The sequence below is a fragment of the Notothenia rossii genome (assembly GCF_949606895.1).
Source record: "Notothenia rossii genome assembly, chromosome: 4".
In the NCBI taxonomy this organism is placed as follows: domain Eukaryota; kingdom Metazoa; phylum Chordata; class Actinopteri; order Perciformes; family Nototheniidae; genus Notothenia; species Notothenia rossii.
Genome location: NC_136902.1, coordinates 13,000,400 through 13,019,431, shown reverse-complemented (window position 1 = coordinate 13,019,431; position 19,032 = coordinate 13,000,400). Strand labels below are relative to the sequence as shown.

Here is a 19,032-nt window from a genome sequence, read left to right as displayed (position 1 = left end):
GAAGCACTTTTGGCAGTCTTGACCTTATAAGCTTTGCACACCTGGCATTTCAATCAGGAGAGACTTCATTTTGTACAAGAACATTTATTGACACATGTCACATGATAAATGTTAAGTCTTTGGCGATTAGACCCCGATCCTGAAATCGTATATCTAAAGGGGGAAATGCAGCTGTGAGCATATAGGGAAACCCCCGGGGTCTAGGCACTGTTGATGATGCTGAAGATCTGGATTTGAAGAGGACTAATTGTGCCGTATAAGCGCATAGGTGCACCACATTTGCGGCTCAGTTGAGGCTCCCTCTGCAAGATGAGGCCCCCTCCGCAAGGTCAGCTCCACGCAGTCTGCGTGATCGGACTGTAGGGAGGGACGGCCCTGATTATATGACTTGCATAACATAATTGATCAGTGTCAAAACCCTGACCCTGATGGAACGCTGTTAACCACTTGTCCTTGCTATCATTTTCAAATTGATTGACAGGTATTTAAATGCAATTACTTACATAAATGATTTGACTGGGGGCAGGGGCGGACTGGCCATCGCGACGTTCGGGACAAATCCCGATGGGCCGGTACGAATCCCGACGGGCCGGTACTGAAGTGTGCCGGACGTCGGAAAAGTCACTAGCACCCCCCCCGTCGACAATTTACTAGTGGTATTTACTTGCGGTACCGAGGTGGGCCGGCGGTACCGAATTTGTGGTCCCAGTCCGCCCCTGACGTGGGGTTAACCAGGGTTTAAGTGGGTGGGTTAGTTATGGCGCTTTTCCACTGCAGGGCCTCGCTCGGCTTAGTACGGTATGGCTATAGGCCTCGTTAGGCCAGGCTCACTTTATGCTGCGTTCCCAAAAGTTTAGGAACTGGGGTAGTAACTATAGTAACGCAGTGTAGGCGGAGCCGTGACGTCATCTTCAATACAGAACACAAAACCAACATCAACAGTTAGCTGTTAGCACTCAGAGCTCACAGCTCCTCATATCTGTTCAGACAAAAGTTAAACAAGTACAAACCACAGACTGTCTGTGTCATGGCGAATACAGTCGTTGGTTTATTTATATAGGCCGTTGTTGTGAGTGTGGACGGTCGGAGCATATTGCGTTAGCTTAGACAATCTCCATTCAGAAAACACGCGTTTTAAAAGGTTTTTCGCCTGCCGTCTTATCTGCAGACTTGTCAAAGCATTAACTCATGGTTTTTACTGACCGGTATCAGTATGTTGTTCCTTCGGCATCATTTTGAAATGTGCATTACAATGAAATCACGGTAAAATATGTTTATTTTGTAGTTGCCAGCGATTCTCTCACTAGTTTAGCATACTCAGCCCGATTGTTGGCCCAGAAAGAACCTCGATTTTGGAGAGCCAGAAAAATGTGAAAAAGTGCTTTTATCCTATTTAACTACTTTTCATAATTTTGTTAATGTTTTAATTCAAAATGAGAATGTCCTTAACAACTGTTACCATGTTTGACTAGTAGTTGATCAAATTATCTTCTTTTATAATGTTTTCGTTTGGACGAGATGTGGTTATAAAACACATTTCATGATTTGCTATTTATTGCAAGGGGGTGTTTCAACATTTAATGAAACTTAATCCACATAAAGAGTGAGAACCAAAGTTAGAATACAATACATCTACAAACAAATGAATGATACAAACATATTTCTGAAAGAAGGTGTCTGGTTTTGTCTGCGTGATTGAACTATGTGTTTGTATCTCTTTTATATATTTGTGGGTGTTTTTTGTTACACAATAGTAGTCATACACACAAAAACAAAAGATAGTTGCAGGACAATACGATTCAGTCCATTGTGTTGGACTGAATAGCATTCATAGCAAACTGAGGTTTATGCATCGTCAGGCTCCAGTGATCTGAATCAACATGTGTATAAGCTTCTTCTTGCCCCTTTTGAACATGATGGAAACTATTCTATGAGAATTAATTTTTTTATACCTTGAACTTTTATTTATTTTATTTTATTTTGATTCTCTTTGTTATAATTATTATAATTATTTGTTTTGTTTCTAACATGTTCAATATATTTACTAACAATAATAAAAATAAAAAACATGTTATTTCATTCATGAAATGTGGGAGTCTTTTTTATTTTTAATGAGCACCGACATGAAACATATTTAATATTTGTTTAGGTTGTACGTAAATGAAACTACAGTTATGTCAAGTTGTGTTGTTTGTTTGCTTTTAAATGAATTGATTATTCAGACATAGCAACGGGTAAATACTACTGAAATGATTCATGCCAGAAAAATATAATGGTTTACATATTTCTTATTGGATTTAAACTCATGATTTTCTTTCTATTGTTGCCTAACCCCACAGCACACACATGAGCAAGCAATTATAACTGCATGTAAGGCATTTTTAAACTGATTAACTTGATGTTTGAATAAGGGCTCCATTTTAAACTAATGTTGACTGATTCACTATAACCCTAAGGTCTCTGTTTGATCATCACCAGCTTGGGTGAGTTTATGTACAATAAAAAGCCTGACTTGCACCTTAATTAATTCCCCTAATTATTAACGATGTTTATCAAGAACGTTCACTGATGTCTTACATGTTTCAGTCTCTTCCAACCTGGTGTGTTACTAGACCAGCTGGTCCAAACACAGAGCCAAGGAGGGGAAGCTCAGCCTTTCAGATGTGTACCCATCTGACCTACGCCTTTTCCGGCATTAATGATGCCAATGAGCTGGCTTCCGTGTGAACGGGATTACACACAAAGTTACGCACAAAGTTACAGTAATACAAAGAAGATGAACAGTACATTACAATGCAAAACACAAAAATGTCTATATTAAGGAGTTGCATCTACTTCAAATCCAGAGACTCCAGCTGTACAATAGACCAGCCTGGCTCTGCAACTGCAGACATTATAACTAAAGCTGCCTCAACCACTCCTACCACTACAGCCTCCACCACGACAACCACAACCACCACCCCAGCCATGACAACCACAGCCTCCACCACGAAAACCACCACACCATCCCCTGCTCGGAAACCTGATTCTAATTTCTGTAAAGGAAAGGCAGATGGGCTTCACCCTAACCTTAATTACCCAACCTCTTTTTACATTTGTGCCAATAACATTACCCCATTGACTGCCCAAAGGGTTTGGTCGACCAAGATAACTGCAAGTGCTGTAACTGGCCCTAAATGAGCGTGTATTATTGGTACTATACATGACTGGTAATTAAAACACCCCCACATACATTTTTGGTTGGGTTTTTATTATCATTATTGGTGTTCTTGTGACGATCTGCAGTACTTCCTCCTTCTTTTTCCCCTGTCTGTGTTTGTTTTGTCTGTGTGTCTGTCTTCCTGGCTGGGCGTGGACATTCCTACATTCCGATTCCCGCCAACTCACCTCCTCAGCTGCTGCTCATCTCACTGATTGCCACTACTCACTGCACCTGCTAAAACCCTGGTTCCCATCCTCAGACTTCGCCAGTTCTTCGTTTATTCTTCAGTGGTAAACTATCGTCCAGGCCTACTAGTGGTTTTTCCTAGTGACTTTTTGATGCTGCTTGTGAAAGGATATTATTTCCTAATCCTGCTTGTTTCTCCTGTTCTAGATCCACATACTCCAGCCTCTCTGTCTGCCACGTCCAGCCTCCCCTCCTGATCAGCCCAGCTCCACGTCTTCCCTCTACGTGTGCTTTGTCAACTCCTTGTCAGTGTCGTGGACAAAATAAAGCCTTTTTTTACACTTCACCACTGTCTCTGTTTTAGTGCTTGCATAGCGGGTTCTCTTCTCCAGTCACTTCTCGGGAAACCTAACAGTTCTTGGATGTGCTTTATCCAAAGGTACAGTATTATACAGTCTTTAGATGTGACACACAAAGACGGTACTTGGCTTGACTTCCAACATTTATTTGTTGAATTTGCAAATTCAGATCACATTAACAGATCAGGATTTATTTTTAAATAGCCAGTCAGTGATAGTATAGAGTTATTGAAAAACGCTGTATTTGATTAAACAAAAACTAAAGTTTGAAATATATCCATTCAGCATTTCCAAAAAGTATGTATGCAGTCATTGTATTACAAGTTATCATTTATTACAGGTACTACGGTATTATAAGCAGCAGTGAAACCGAAAATGTTATCACTCATTTAATGAAATAATACCATCATCATTATACATTCAAACATCATTACAGCAGTGTTTTACAAAATCCTAATTACAAATGCTAAAGAAATCCTCATGGTTACCCCGTTATAATTTCATCACAACAAGGTCAACACTGTAGGTCATCAAACAAGACTAAAAGACTATGGTTAAGGTTTGTTTATTTATGTGGCGGTTTGTTGTTAACTGTTAATCTGATTACAGGATAATGGAAAATTCTTATGGTCTAAAATGCAGATTCAAATTATATTTAGAAAATTAATTGACTATATTGGGTGCTATTGAAATTATAAATAAAAATATCACAGACTTTTAAATTGCATTTGTTTGATTGTTAGCCATAGTCTTTTGAGTATATTGCTTAGAGCTCATGGACAGAGCTGTGAGGTTCGGGGAGCTTCTGAATATCACAGTTTTGAATCAGACTAAAGTAAAATACTACAAGCTCCTCGTAGTTCTTTTTGGAAATCCGTTCGTTGATCCCATGGAATCTAAAGGAAAATAACAAAATGTATGGTAACTAAAAAGAAGCAAATATGTTTTCTTTGTTGGATTTCCTCGTGCTTTTTTTTACCACAGCTGATGTGTAAACTAGGCTAAAGGTTGGTTCTGTGCATACAATTCTTATATATTTGTTCAACAGGGAGTTTAAGTCTGAACTGTAAAAGGAGGTCACAACATTACATCATAAGGTTGCAACATAAACATGTGACCAACAGCAGAAAGCTCTTTTGTTCAAGTTGTCTTATAGTTTGCCAAGTACAACTCTGTTCAAGCAACTTATAGTGATTACTGCAGCAGGCTTTTTCAAGACTATTTCAATTCAGTGTTGGATAAACTAGATCCTTACCTCTGAGCGTCACCTGGTTTAAACCAGATGGGGGCGAAGCGATAAATGTCATTCGTCAGGTCTTTGAAGTGTCGACTGTCTGTGTTCCCAATACAGATACCTGCACATAAAATATTATATCCAAACATTTATGGAATATTTTAGCAAAAACTTTGATATACAATTCAATTTTGCTGGATGATTTTACCTGGAGCAACTGTAACTGTTGGAAACATGTCCAGCACTGTCTTCTTAATGATCTGGAAGCCAAAGGACTTTTCATCTGCAGAGCTCACAGGCAGAGGGTCAAACCCATCAACAAGCTCTATCTTCACTCGTTGGTCCCCCACTGTAGACTGGATAAGGTCCAGGACCTAGACAGCAAACATCTCATTTAGCTCAACGTATTTATGAAGAGACATCAGGAATTCTTAAAGAGGAAAATCAAATGTCTGGCTCTACCTCTTTTAATGATTGTGCTGAGTGGATTCGTAGATTTACATACGCTTCAGCGAGGGAAGGGATGATATTCACCTACATAGTGGAAGAGAATTCAGGGTTTGGACAAATGCAAATGTACGATTGAATATCCAGTAAATGACCCTCCATTTGATCATTAAAAACTCTACCTTAACTCCAGCATTAAACATGGTGACTGCTGTAGTTGTCCTTACAAAAGCATTAGTGTCTGGTTTTCTTTCAAGTATCCTGTAACATCAAACATACTAAATGATTCATCTCAATGATCAAAATTATAAGGAGACATGCTGAGTACATTTAATGATGCGATTACCTGCCAAGAAGTGGGGCGAACAGCCACAAATTTGACATTATGAACTTCATTGGGAGCCCGAACTAAAGACAAGATTGAGAAACGGATTAACAACATAAGGAGAGCTAATGTACTATATGTAATGATAAGTAGTGGACCAAGTTGGTTTGATTGATTGATACATTTATTTCGAAGAAGTAAAATAATAATTACAAAAAAAAACAAATGTTGCAGTGCATAGTCATGTAAGAGAAATCAAAACAAAAAAAATGAAATTTACAACAACAACATTTACCTTTTGCGCCAGGTGCTCAAATGTTTCGCGTTCAGGCCCATAACCAAATAATCTCGGCATAGGGTTGTCCTCTAGTCTGAGAAAAGAGCATTAGAGTTTAAGATTGTGTTTATTTATTCAAGGACTGATAATAGTGGGATGTAGTATGGTCCTACATGAACACAACGACTAATTTGAATTCATTTTAAGGAAATAAAATGAGCTAAAAATGTACATTTTAAGGAAACATTCTCTTCACCTTTTGACTGCTGCAGCCAAGATCCCAATAGTGGACTCACGAGGAGGCATCGAGGAGTGACCAGGGACCATAGACACACTAAGCTTTACAGTCGCTGAACCTTTTTCACTGATTCCAATTCTACAAAACAAATACACACACATCAAACACAGAATGTAGAAATGTCAATCAAACGACCTATCCAACAATTTACTAGAGTCATGCAATTTTATGCTATAAGCTTTTGAGTTTGTTGTGATGTCTGCCAAATAGTTTCCTTTTAACATTGAAACGCTGCTCATTAAATATCATGTTTACACTAGAGCATGACAGGTTCTCACAGCGCAGCAGGTCCTTGAAGACCACTGATGACTCCGTCAAGTACAGCCAGGCCCTCGTCCAGGACAAACGAAAGCTGCACACCACGCTGCTTCATTATACGCACTATGTTCAACGCCCCCTTGAAACCACTGACCTGTTAAAATAAATATTAAAAGGATACAAACATTTAGATGTAATAAAGGGGGTTATTAAGGATCACAAGTAGTGTTTCATGAATATTTAAAGTACTTCTTCATCATGACCAAGACCAATGTAAAATCCTCTGCGTGGAGCATAGCCTTTTTTCAGCAAGTACTCTAGTGCCTGCAGTATACCCTGGAATAAATAAAGCATATTGGTTTAGTCTCCCTGGCACATGAGAAGTACATCAGTATATAATTCAACTATGTTTAATAACAGCACAAAATAACCTTTGTTGTCTCACCATTACAGGGCTCTTGTCATCTATGGTCCCTCTTCCATAGATGAAGCCATCTATTTCCTGGGCAGAAAATGGTGGCGCCTCCCAGCCATCTGCTTCTGAGGCAGGTACTACATCGATGTGAGCGAGCAGCAGGTATGGCACCAGGTCATGCTGTGATCCTTGCACCCAAAACAGGTGGCTGTAGTTGGCCACCAATTCATGGTGAACCAAGCTTGAAGAGAAAACTGTTGGAAAAACTGACACAGAATAGTCCAAGCTTAAAGAGGAAACTCCATCTGGTTTCAAATGTAAGGTTGGATTAATATTCAGTTTATTAAAAAAGTTGTATAATGTATTCTGTTAATCTAGTTGAGCTCTAGAGTCTGCTAAAAACGCTAAGGATTATATAAAGTCTGTTTAGAATGAAGGTTATAAAATGGATCTTCAAACAAAAAATGGATCCAGCATCTTAAGCGCTTTTCCTATATTATGGAATAATAGTTGTGATATCTTGAAATTAAAAAAGGAAAGAAAACTAAATGTCCTCTTTAAATATTCACAAAAAATTTCTTGATTTTCATGCACAATATAACATTTGGATAATTTGTTGATTTGTCAATTATTCACTCACCAAAAATAGTAATGTGAAGGCTTTTTATAATCAATACTTTTTTATTATATTATTATGAATACATTAGGGGGACTGTAGGTAGGATAGGATAAGTTAGTAGGGATATTTACTTTTTAATAAGAACCCCGTATTAAAATGAAAGGCTGTTCTTGTTTAAGTTGAGCTATAAATGTATCTCAGTAGTCTGCTAGCACCTGTAGAGTGATGCACTTTGTAAACCTCGGCCTGAATTGGATTCTACTGTGTGCTGTAAACAATCATCAGTCATGAGGTTTAGTTAACGTTTTGCTAACGTTAGCTCAAGTTGTTAGCTAGTAATCAGCTCTACATGGTTTGCAGTCTTAGCATCAGCAATAAAAAAAAACACTGGAGCATTTACAAATTACACGGTGAAGAGCTTTAACGTTGATGACGTCACGTTCACACATCAGCCTTTTGTTTACCTTTTCGGAGGAGCCTGTCAAACTGAAGCAGCGCCGTGGTGTTGCTCTCCTTCTCTGAGAAAGACACCGTGGGGATCCGGATAGCCTCTGGATAAATTAACATTGATAAAAACGCTAGTTAACGTCCGTCCCAGGTGTCTGCTCCACATTTCCTCCAGCGCTGTCCACACAGGGCAAAGATAATACATAATTCACCGACTTTAGCAAGGGGATATTACCTTTAAAATTAGCAAGAAGCTCCTCTCTCTGGTGGTGGTCTATGACAAGCGAGAGGTTATTCGTCTTTTCCCATCGTGCGAGTTGAAGTCCGACATTAACGTCCAGTGAAAGAGTCCTGATAGATGCTATAGTAAATAACAGCAGTGCAGCTATGAGGAAACTACTAATAACGATCTTTAAAAACTTGAATATGTTTAACTTTTGCCCCGATTCTGTCATGTTGTCTGTTATGACGGCGGAAATCGTTCACTGCGACTCTTTGCAGAGTGACTGAAACTGAATTAGGTAGTTCAGGTTTATTGAATGAGAGCCACCTGCTGGCGACAATATGACTTACACTTATAATAGTCTTCATTAGAAGTGGATTTTAATATGAAGCCTAAAGATCCCTGCTGATTTTATATCTGAACACGTCATCTTTTTTGACTTTGCTAGGAATCATTTACACCAAAAAGTATGAAACAAAACATCCTTTATTGAAACATGGTTGAAATGTTTAAAAAAATACATACAAGTACAGTGACACTAACCGATTGAAAACTACACAATTTGGGTTAGGAAATAGAAAAGAATAATAGCATTATACTTTATTATTTATAACTTAAAGAACATATTTTAAAGTCTCTGCTGAACATAGTGTTTATTTTTCCAACTACACTGACAGAGAGCGCTTTGGTATCATCTATGAGCAAAAATTTATAAAACTCTGAAGCTGGACTTTGAGGTTTGCTCCCATACAGACACACAGTCAATAGTAAAGCAATATGTGCTCCCTGAAGAGATCATAGAACCTGATCAACCTGGTTTGCATACCCCCCACAGCCTCACATCTGTATGTCGATGTACAGGATTAAGGAAAGCTTTAAGTTACTCCTGTCCAGAGATAACTGGTGTGTCCTGTGTCTCAGCCTGAAGCATAAGCCCTTCCTCACTTTCTGAACCCTGGTCTGGACTGTCCAGTAAGGCAACAAATGGATTAAATGAGTTTTCCTCAACACAAACATAAATTATATAAAGTAGGCAAGCCACAATGAAGAAAACCAAAATCTGTATATGGATGGGCACAAGGCGGCGCTCCACCTCTCGTCTCTCGAGGGTGGTGGGACTGGTGGGAGTGTCCGGGTAAATGTACTGGACGGGTCTCCCTGCTGCACCTTTAATAGGCCTCCGGCGAGTGGCACTGTAATACAACAGAGAGTTATGTGCTATTTAAGAGTGTAAGGGAATATCTATACACTTGAGTATTGCAATATTATTAGATGCATTTTTTTTTTTTATTGTCCATACGTTGCAAGACTGTGGACTGAGATTCAAAATTGGCTTCAGACACGTTATATTGATTTTGCATTTACTCTCTTTGGTCTTTTGTTTGGGCTTTTGGATGAGGACAATACACAGTTGATGAATACAATTATTCTTCTGGCAAAAATACTTATTTTTAAAGCGCAATCAAAGGGAAATCTGAATTTAAGGTGTGTGAAAAGTAGTTTAAAAACACAATATATTTTGAAAAGGATGATTGCCACAAAGAATCAAAGGATGGCTCAACACACCATGAAATGGGAAACAATCAGCTCTAGCGAAGAGTGGGGTAAAAAGGAATAATAAATGCTTTTGATGATATTGGACTGTCAACCTATTTTTATTTTTTTTGTTTATGAAATGTTTAAGTGACCAACTGACTGTATTTTATTATTTATTTATTTTTTCTTCTGTTTTTTTTCTTTTTGTTGTCGTCTGTGATAAGAATCTCTCTTTTTGTTATTGTAATGCCCATGTTAAAAAAATATATATATATATTATTATTTTGTGATCCTATATAGATACTAAAAAATACAGTGTGTTTTTTTATTTAATAGTTTACATGCAAAATTGTGCAAGACAGTGGTTAAGATTGCAAAACAAGTGGTTCTATATCATGTTACATTTGATAGGGACTGTGATAAATGCAAATCCAACCGTTTCTGTTGATTTGGTGCTTACCAGATCCCTGTGGGTGAGGCTTCCATGTTTAAAAACATCTCCTTTATTGTATCTTTCACAGGCTCTTGAGACGGCTGGAAAAAAGAGAGCAGGATTCAGTGTGAAAGTGGAGCAGAGAAAAAGCTAAATGTGTCCCAGACAGCAGAGTCCCACAGAGACAGAGGCCCAGCAAGCCAGTTGGAAGTAAAGGAAAAAGGTGATTGTTAATGTAATCAGAAGAGATCCGACATCTGATGGAAAAACGCTAGAATAATGGAAGTATTACATTTAGTGTGTGTCATTTTCTAGTTGAAGTAACACTGACGTATAAAAGGAGTTACAACAAGCAAAGTGTGTTCTTGTAGACAACACATACACCACAATCAAGTGAAATAGAATAACAACAGTAAAATATATCATATGTGCCTTAATTTTCAGTTTATAAGGGGATTCCTTTGGAGTGTAGTACGGAGACTGGTTCTTCATGGTGTCCACAATGGGAGTGTCCGGCTAAAGGAATGAGGCGCAACAGGTTATGATTTAATCGTCTGAAATTCCTAGAACCTCCAGTGAACCTCTCCTGACAACCTTAACCTCCACTAGCAGTTGAGCTTAAAGTGTGACTGAACAATGTGAACACTACTGACCCTGTTGGAGCGCGACCAATGTTCCTGCACATTGCTCCCATTCAACTCTCTCTCAGTGTTCGGTCTAGAAGAGAGTGACTTCCGCCTCTCCACCTGTTTTTTTTAGAGTAAGAGTACATGACTCAATGAGCTCTCTGGCAGTGATTACTCACAACGAAAAAATGATGTGTTTAAAAACATTAACTTTCCTCTTGAACCATTTCAGTGATGCTGAAGGGCTGCTGAGAGGAGATTGATGAGCCACCATTGGACACGGCTGAATGTGTTCCAGATGGAAACTGCAAGGATATTACAATAATGTAAAAAAAGAAGTATCTTTCATAACACAATCTATACACCGGTGAGATGCCCTTCATTGTAAACCAAAAACATATCCCACTGTTGGCTTGAGGACACACAATAAAGTTACAGTCTCAGCAAGGAATGCAGAGAATTTTAAATCCACAAAAGAGGTGAAACAAGACCAGCCTACCCCTGATTCTAATCCAGAGCGTTGATCTACAGAGGATGCTTTAGTAATTCCTACGGGAATCTGTGAGCAGTGATGCCGACTCTGCTGGGATGATTTTATCACATTCCGCGAATTCCTCTTGGGAATAGGTTCCCTTTTTCTAGTAGCATGAGCCCGCTACAAAAGGTCAACCCGACACACAAAAAACATCAGTGTATCTGGAGAATTCAGTTTCACAGAAGCAACAGTGTGAACATCTGTAGTATTTACCATCCTTGATGAGAGTAAAAAACACTGCGGGTAAACAAAATCACCATTCTGAAAGCACAACACCGACACTCAAAATGTAAATGCTCATTCCAAATAAACAAACAAGTTTACAGTTACAATCCATAACCACTAAGGGGCACTGTAGGGAAAGTATTAAGGTAGTTTCAGAAAATAAAAATAAATAACTAACAGAGGAACTCTAAATCATTAAGCCTATATAAGTAACCTTCCTACAAGTGTTCTCACCTGGCTACTCCCTTGTTGTGCTTGGTTTGACTGTTCAGCAGTTTCTTCGTTTGCTCCTTCTGAACCTGTGTAAGTCACAGAAAAAGAATAGAAAGCATATGATTAAATGATACCAAACATACAAATCCAGTGAAAAATGTACAACATGTATAATCATACCTGACTCTCCATCCTCTTGTTCTCCTTGTTCCTCCTCCTCTTCACTGTCAGAGTACAATACACCTTTCTCTACTCCGTTTACATGGCCTTGTCCTTCAGACTGTTGCAGTCTCCTGAGCTTATTCTCATACAAGGCTCTAGTGGAGGCTAGTATAGACAAACAATATTATAACAGTTTTTTTTAAAAGTCGGGGACAGACAGACCGAGTGAATAATAAATAACATTTTCACAACAGTGCAAACTCACCGACTATGGGCCCAGCTTTAACCCCATGTTTAAGCAGTGCAGCCTTGAGGTCATCATCAGTTAAGCAACTCTGGACCAGAATCTGTGCATCCTCCTCCTCCTCCTCCTCTTTGTCCTAACAAAACACATTTTACCAAATTACCTGAATGCTGTTTGAGACAGGACAAAGGCTGCAGCTTAAATCCCAGCAGTTTCCAGGTGTCGGATGTAGAGCATGAAAAACAGCCAAGGCTCCAGTTCACAAAACTGTTCAAGATTCATCGAATATAGGTCCTGTACGACCTGTAGCTTCAAGAATGTACCTATTTAAAACAGAACATGTTTAAATGGTGAACAATATTGTAAAAGCGCTAGAGGCCACGGTATCTGAGGGGGCCTGTATTATTATTATTGGATAGTGGCTTATCACATAACTATGATAGCTGCATTGATCGGCTGTAAAGCACTCTCTTTGTCACAGTTCCCCATGACAAGGTTTGAATCAGCAGTGCTTCAAGTTATCATTATTGTTATTATCGATTCATCTGCCAATATCTTTAATTGAATATAGTTTGGTCTCTGTAATGTCACTATAAATGATTGAAGAATGTCCATCCAAGTTTCACAGCGCACATGGTGACATCATCAAAATGCTTTTTTTGCCTGTTCAACATAGGCAGCAAAAAACCCAAAGATATTCATATTTACTTTCAACAATGAGAATAATAAACTACTTAAGATATGAATGTAGTTGCCAATTTACTTTATTGGCTAATCGATTAACTGACTCAGTTCAGGTGGAAATATCAGCATCGGTTTACGGGGGGGGTTTGAATGTGGAACTCTACTATGACTTTACAATATCTTATAAAAGGGGATATTGTTAAATAAACTTAACTTAGTATGCCCAAACAGAAAGTTCCTCTGCCCCACAACACAGAGCAGAAACAACTTCCAGGCTTCAATAGCATGTGCTCTCCTTGGAACACATAATTGAGTGTGACAGGTGTAGTGAGCACATGCACACGACTCTGTTGAAAGAAGCCAACGTCTCAAACGTCTCGTGTGGGCTCAGTGGTCAACGGCCTAAAATGCTACAGCAAGCTGAGAGGAGTGTTTGGTAGCAGTGACCCAGATCTTCCCCTCCCCCCCTTACACCTGCTGACCATTGGTTTACTTCAGTTCACACAAATTATTGCTATGAACGTGAGAATCTCCTCATAGTCAAGTAAAGTTGATGGTGTCACTGAATGCAGCATTGTTGACAAATATTGTGCAACATTGGCTATTTATTATGATGCGCCAAAGCACTTTTCTGGGGAAAGCTTCTCAGACTTAGGAAAACGATATTCTGTTACTACAATGGACTCCAGTTGTGTAATGTAACTAAGTACATTTACTCAAGTACTGTAATTAACTATAAAATGTAGGTACTTAAACCTTACTTGAGTATTTTCACATGACTACTTTATACTTTTACTCCACAACAATTTAGTAATTTTTACTCAACTATTAATTTCACATATTACTAGTAACTTGCAGATTTAGGTTATTAATAGAACAATTAAATCAACACATACATTATCATACATTATAATAGGCTAAGCTAACCAGTAGTGTACAAAGTAATTCAAATAAACCCCACCTGTTCAAGAATTGATGAACACGTTCAATCAATTTAATACATTTTTGTTTATAATATCTTTTTATTTTTATTTGCCTTTCTACTTTTACTTGTGGTGATCAAAGTATATTTTGATGCCAATACGTTTACTTAATTGCAGGACTTTTACTTGTAACTGAATATTTTTACACAGTTTGATCGCTACTTTTACTTAGGTAAATAATCTGAGTACTTCTTCCACCTCTGCTGGTCCCACAAATTGACAAATGAAATGTAGTACTTTCATTATGTTAAATCCAAAATGCAGGTTGTAATTTGCAAACAAATTTGGCGATTTTCTTTTTTTTTTACTAATATGCTGACGCAAAACATGAAAGGTTTGAATAAACTCACTGCCAAATCTTGTTCTTGATCCTCATCGTCGCTAGAAAAATCCCCTGCATTTTTCAGAGCGATGTGTTTTAAGTGCAAGTCCACATAAATCTCCTTTCTGCTCTTGGTGGGTGGCAACACGACATTGTGGGCAACGAGATCTGACTTCAGTCTGGATTTAGAGAAGTGAGCTGGGTCCTCCATAAACAGAGACATGTCACAACGACTAGTCGAAGCGAAAAATGTAAAACTGTGGTACTTAGCTGTTCTTTATACTTGTATAAAAACCTCAGATGAACTAGCTGCTCGGGGAAAGCCTCTGCTGTAGTCTAGGAATCACACTGACTGATCTGAGAACAGCTGCAAGGGACTATTTGATTGACAGCTAGTAGCTAACGTTAGCTCTACATTCCCTTACTGATGGAGTATCAAGCATGGCAAGCTAACATGTTTCATGCTACATGCTAATGTTTTAAGCCAACTAGCTTTGAATTATTTTACATTTGAATTCAAAGTAGGACCTTCTTATTGCATGAAGATAAACTTTAAAATATACTATAAAACTGATAAGGCATGTCGGCTTTGGTGAGTTTTGTTTCATTCTTTTTTGAGTTGTTACTTAAGCTGGTAGTATTAGTGACATTAGCTAGCTTGCAAACTGCATCCAGTTTGGAAGTTTGGGGCTGTCAATTAAAAAATGTACTCTTGTTTCTATTTTTAAATTATGCTATCAGACTTTAAAGTAGGAACATCAAATAACATGTGTACATGGACGAGAGTTTCATACTTTTAATAAGTTGCTTACATTCTCAAACATAAAATACTCTAAAAAAAACCTGATCCTTACAGTTTACCATTCAATCCAAACACTAAATGTCCCAATTGTATTACCTAGTATATTCAAGTGTCTAATTCATTAACAAATATTTGTATTATTTACAAATGGATCTATTCAATGTTTGCCTTTTCTATTCAATGAATCCTATGACAAGTTGACAACATGTATTTAGGGAAAGAAAACACCTTTTTGAAACCACACACTTTCAAAGTAGTTAAAGAATGACTTTACAGTGGAAGTAACTCCAGCCACACCAATGCCATTTGATTAATTATGTACCTTTAATCTCTAGATTTGATCTGGGCTTTCGTCACTTTCGGTGTCTCTCTGGTGCATGCTGCTTCTGCTGCATATTTACTGAAGGGATGCATCCACGTAGAACATGTAGAAGTGATGAGTACTTCCTTTCCTAACATCTGTTAACAGATACAAAAAAAAAGACACTTGTTCAGGTTATTGTCTGTAAAGGAGGGCGTGCCAAAATGCTTTCCCCCCACAACCAAACAACTACAGCAGGCATCTGTTCCCACTAATGCAGGATTATCTGAAAAACTTGCTGTAGAAATCAGAATATCAATGGTCAAAATACAACCACGTGAACTTGAGTCCTGGAACAGGCTTCTGGTGCTTTGAGAGATCTTATCATTATGAAATAAGTGAAATCACCTGGTATTTTGGAATGAAAACCTGAGTCATGGTAAGCAACGCCAGATGTCTATATAAAAAAAAAAAGATTATAGAACCTGTTTGAACAACCGTGCAGAGTAGAACCTAACAACCGATACCCCCCTAACATCTGGTACTGAAGTAGAGCTGATTCACTGGCAGTTATCCTGCTTCATTAAACAGGTTCTTGATTTTTGGGAAAACAGTTGATGCTACAATGGGGAGGGTTTTAAAGCAAATTGTCCCTTCTTGTTTTGCTTCAGGTGATGCAAAAAAACACAAAACAAATAGAAATAATAATAATAAAAGAAACAACATAAGATGTTCCCCTCTTGAAAACCACTTTATGCAAGTCAAAACATAACCAGATGAAGCTAAATGTATCCCCTGAGAAATAGATAGATTGTTTTGTTTGTCTCTTGCTAATACTACAAAATGACTAAACTATATTTAATTAGATGCCTCTTCCATCTCGCTCATTTCTGCCTTGAAATATGAAATGACAAGTCAGCAGGTGTCTACATCGCATTGCAGTGATATTTGTGTTTGTGTTGAGCAGACTTGATCTCCTGCTGAGCTGTTTACTGTTGACAACATGATCCGTACCATTTTAGATAGAATCAACACATTGTGATAGGAGAAAAACAACATTGGTTCTCAGTAGTTGCCTCCAGAGACAGGAGGGGATTGAAATTTTGCTTTTATTGATGTATAAGAAAAATAATAATTGTATTTGATACTTTTTCGAGCTATTTTGCAGGGCCACATATTTCATAATGATTCACAGTGTTATAGCTTCTGCTAATGATTTAATTTAGAGCAGGTATGTTAAAGGTTCCCTGTGAAGTTGTTGACCTCTAGTAGCGATATAGAGTTGTTTTTATATAAGTGGGTTCCCTTTTACTTGTGCTTGTGCAAACAGATGCACATGTACAACAAGTCTTGTCTGAGATTTCACACTATAGCAGTCATCAACAGGTGGTGGTAACATGCCAAGATATCCTGCTGTGTTTTATGTATTTTGTCATGCTTCTTCGTTGGTCTGTAAACATGTTTTACTGTTACTTATTTGAACATATCAAAGCCGGAAAAAACATATACAGTAGATTTAAGTTCGAATTTAAGCATTTCACATTAAGACACTTCCATTGATTGTGTTAAAAGGCATACAAAAGGTTTACGATTATACTAGAAGTCTAATTTAAATACCTCCTAGTTTAAAGTCAAGAGACATTTGACAGTTATTGAGGTCAGAAGCCTGAATGCTCTTGGAATCCTTTTGTAAAATCCACTTGCCAGGGAGGGGGTAGGAGCCATTAGAGGCCACATTTGAAGGTCTTTATACAAGAGCTGTGATGGCTCAGCTGGCTAAAGTGCACACCATGGACCAATGATGATACAGTTTAAAAGTATAGTCTTGTTTCCTCCACTTCTGGCTTCCATCAAAGAAGAGAAATACACATATTTTAATCATAATAATTATTGAATAGTAAGCTCTAGCACTAAGTCAACCCAATAGTACTAGAGTTGTACAGATTTTAAATTCGTAAATGTTATTTTATTTGAATAAAATGTAAGTGATATTGCTACAGCTCGACACTTTATTTTAGTACGTTCAGGTTTGTAAAGCTCTATTAGACACACAGTATATATTTTTTTAACTCAAAGTAACTATGTTGAATGAACCAGAGAGGGTATCATTTCTTTATTCTTGATACATCCTGCAATTCCACTTAAATACTTAAATAACAAGTGTTTTTTGAACTTCCAAGGGTCATTAAACCACAGAAGCCAAACATATCTGTATTTGTCCCACAAAAGTGAGATGCAAAGAAAGATTAATTATTTAGAGGCTGTTGGCTACACTTTTATTTTACTATTTTAGATGCTACAAAAAGCTGGCCTGTCTAGATGACACAGAAGCTCACTTTGATAAATATTGATGATAATTAGTTTTCTTATGTTTGGATTCAGTTTTTCATTGACTATTTTGAACAGTGATAAATAACATTTGCAAATAGTGGAGAATTATATTCAAATATTGTCAAAAAGATCTTCAAAGCAGTTCTTTGGGTGACTATCCAGTGTGTATCCAATGGCTTTGAACCCTACATGAAATGTTAGAACAAACTCACATAGGAATAGAAAGCCATAAGACACAGTTGTGGTTCAATTTGAAGACAAAAATACAAAATCAGTGCCTGATGCAGTTGGAAAAAGGCTGAAAACTTGATAACAGAAAGAGGGGGAAAAAAGGGCAGAGCTGCAGAAAACATTCACAATTTAAAACTCACATAGGCATGAATAATTAACCAAAGGAACTGTAAGTATTCATCTGAGGCCTGGGGGAATATAATGAAACTGTCTTGTTAGTCTTCAGACGGAAGAAATTGTATTTTTTATAGCACAAACTCAAATAAATGGACCCCTACTCAATCCTTGAATCTTACAGAAATACCCTGCCAGCTATTTAATTCCGCTGGGGGATTTACAGAATAATCTTTGATTAAAAAAGCCGTTTTAGATCAATGTCCACAGGGAAAAGGTGCAATGTTAATCAAAAGGATTCTGTTTCTGAATTCCGAGCAGATTACATAAAGTATTTCTATATTCTGCAGCAACCCTCTGCCCATGTCTACAAGCACAAAGAAGATCATTACATCAGCATTTTGATTCAACCGCCGGGCAAAGATAGCAGTTTTTATTAATGAACAACATATTTTGTGCATATAAAGTTAATGTTCTCTATGCATTGGCTCTTTCGCCTATTTTAATCAAAGCCATCATACTGATTAGGCACGCATAATTTATGCATAGAAACCCTAATAATATGCTTGATTGATTTCATTATAAGTTCAATTATACTCCTCTGACTCTTTAACCTTTTAAGAAGGCAATACAATGTTCTAATATTGGACTCAAACACCAGACTGTTTACCACTTTTTCGAGCCCTAAACAGTAGAAATTGCTTTGGACCATTTCCAACCCCTCAGTGAGCAGAGACTCAGCGCTGGAGCTATGCAGGCCAAATCGGCTCACCCAGATGTCTGCTCAGAAAACAGTAGCCTTTATAAAAACATGAGAAACCTTGTGGAGAGAGGAAACACGCTACTATAGAGGACAGAGGAGGCATTTGTTGACATTGTATCAAGTGCAACGCTGAGATATTTGAGGCACAGAGGGGCCAGGTATTTGTCCGTCAGAGTTTCTTTTGCTTTTGCTGTCTCCAAGTCAAACAACAAAAGCCCCATTGAGACAGCCTCCCTT

The 19,032-nt window shown here is 37.9% G+C and overlaps 2 protein-coding genes across 4 annotated transcripts; both read right to left on the bottom strand.

Annotated features, from left to right (window-relative positions):
* Positions 1-4,059: 4,059 nt before the first annotated feature.
* On the bottom strand, positions 4,060-8,598 carry pm20d1.2 (peptidase M20 domain containing 1, tandem duplicate 2). Its single transcript, XM_079673976.1, has 13 exons — positions 8,303-8,598; positions 8,085-8,171; positions 7,032-7,267; positions 6,836-6,922; positions 6,607-6,740; positions 6,287-6,406; positions 6,049-6,124; positions 5,775-5,836; positions 5,611-5,689; positions 5,444-5,515; positions 5,190-5,355; positions 5,003-5,102; positions 4,060-4,643 (listed from the first exon to the last, which is right to left on the bottom strand). Exons 1-13 carry the CDS (start codon positions 8,520-8,522, stop codon positions 4,514-4,516), a joined length of 1,569 nt encoding a protein of 522 aa, XP_079530102.1. The 5' UTR covers positions 8,523-8,598; the 3' UTR covers positions 4,060-4,513.
* A 160-nt stretch (positions 8,599-8,758) lies between these two features.
* On the bottom strand, positions 8,759-14,752 carry lemd1 (LEM domain containing 1). Of its 3 annotated transcripts, XM_079673977.1 has the most exons (11): positions 14,282-14,752; positions 12,286-12,400; positions 12,039-12,185; positions 11,880-11,944; positions 11,634-11,681; positions 11,385-11,540; positions 11,103-11,190; positions 10,913-11,007; positions 10,692-10,775; positions 10,287-10,360; positions 8,759-9,483 (listed from the first exon to the last, which is right to left on the bottom strand). In XM_079673977.1, the coding sequence occupies exons 1-11, from the start codon at positions 14,474-14,476 to the stop codon at positions 9,171-9,173; spliced, it is 1,380 nt and encodes a 459-aa protein (XP_079530103.1). In that variant the 5' UTR covers positions 14,477-14,752; the 3' UTR covers positions 8,759-9,170. The 3 variants fall into 3 exon arrangements, with proteins under 3 accessions (XP_079530103.1, XP_079530104.1, XP_079530105.1); XM_079673978.1 differs by lacking the exon at positions 10,692-10,775 and having other exon boundaries at positions 14,282-14,741; XM_079673979.1 differs by lacking the exons at positions 11,385-11,540; positions 11,634-11,681 and having other exon boundaries at positions 14,282-14,714.
* Positions 14,753-19,032: the final 4,280 nt, after the last annotated feature.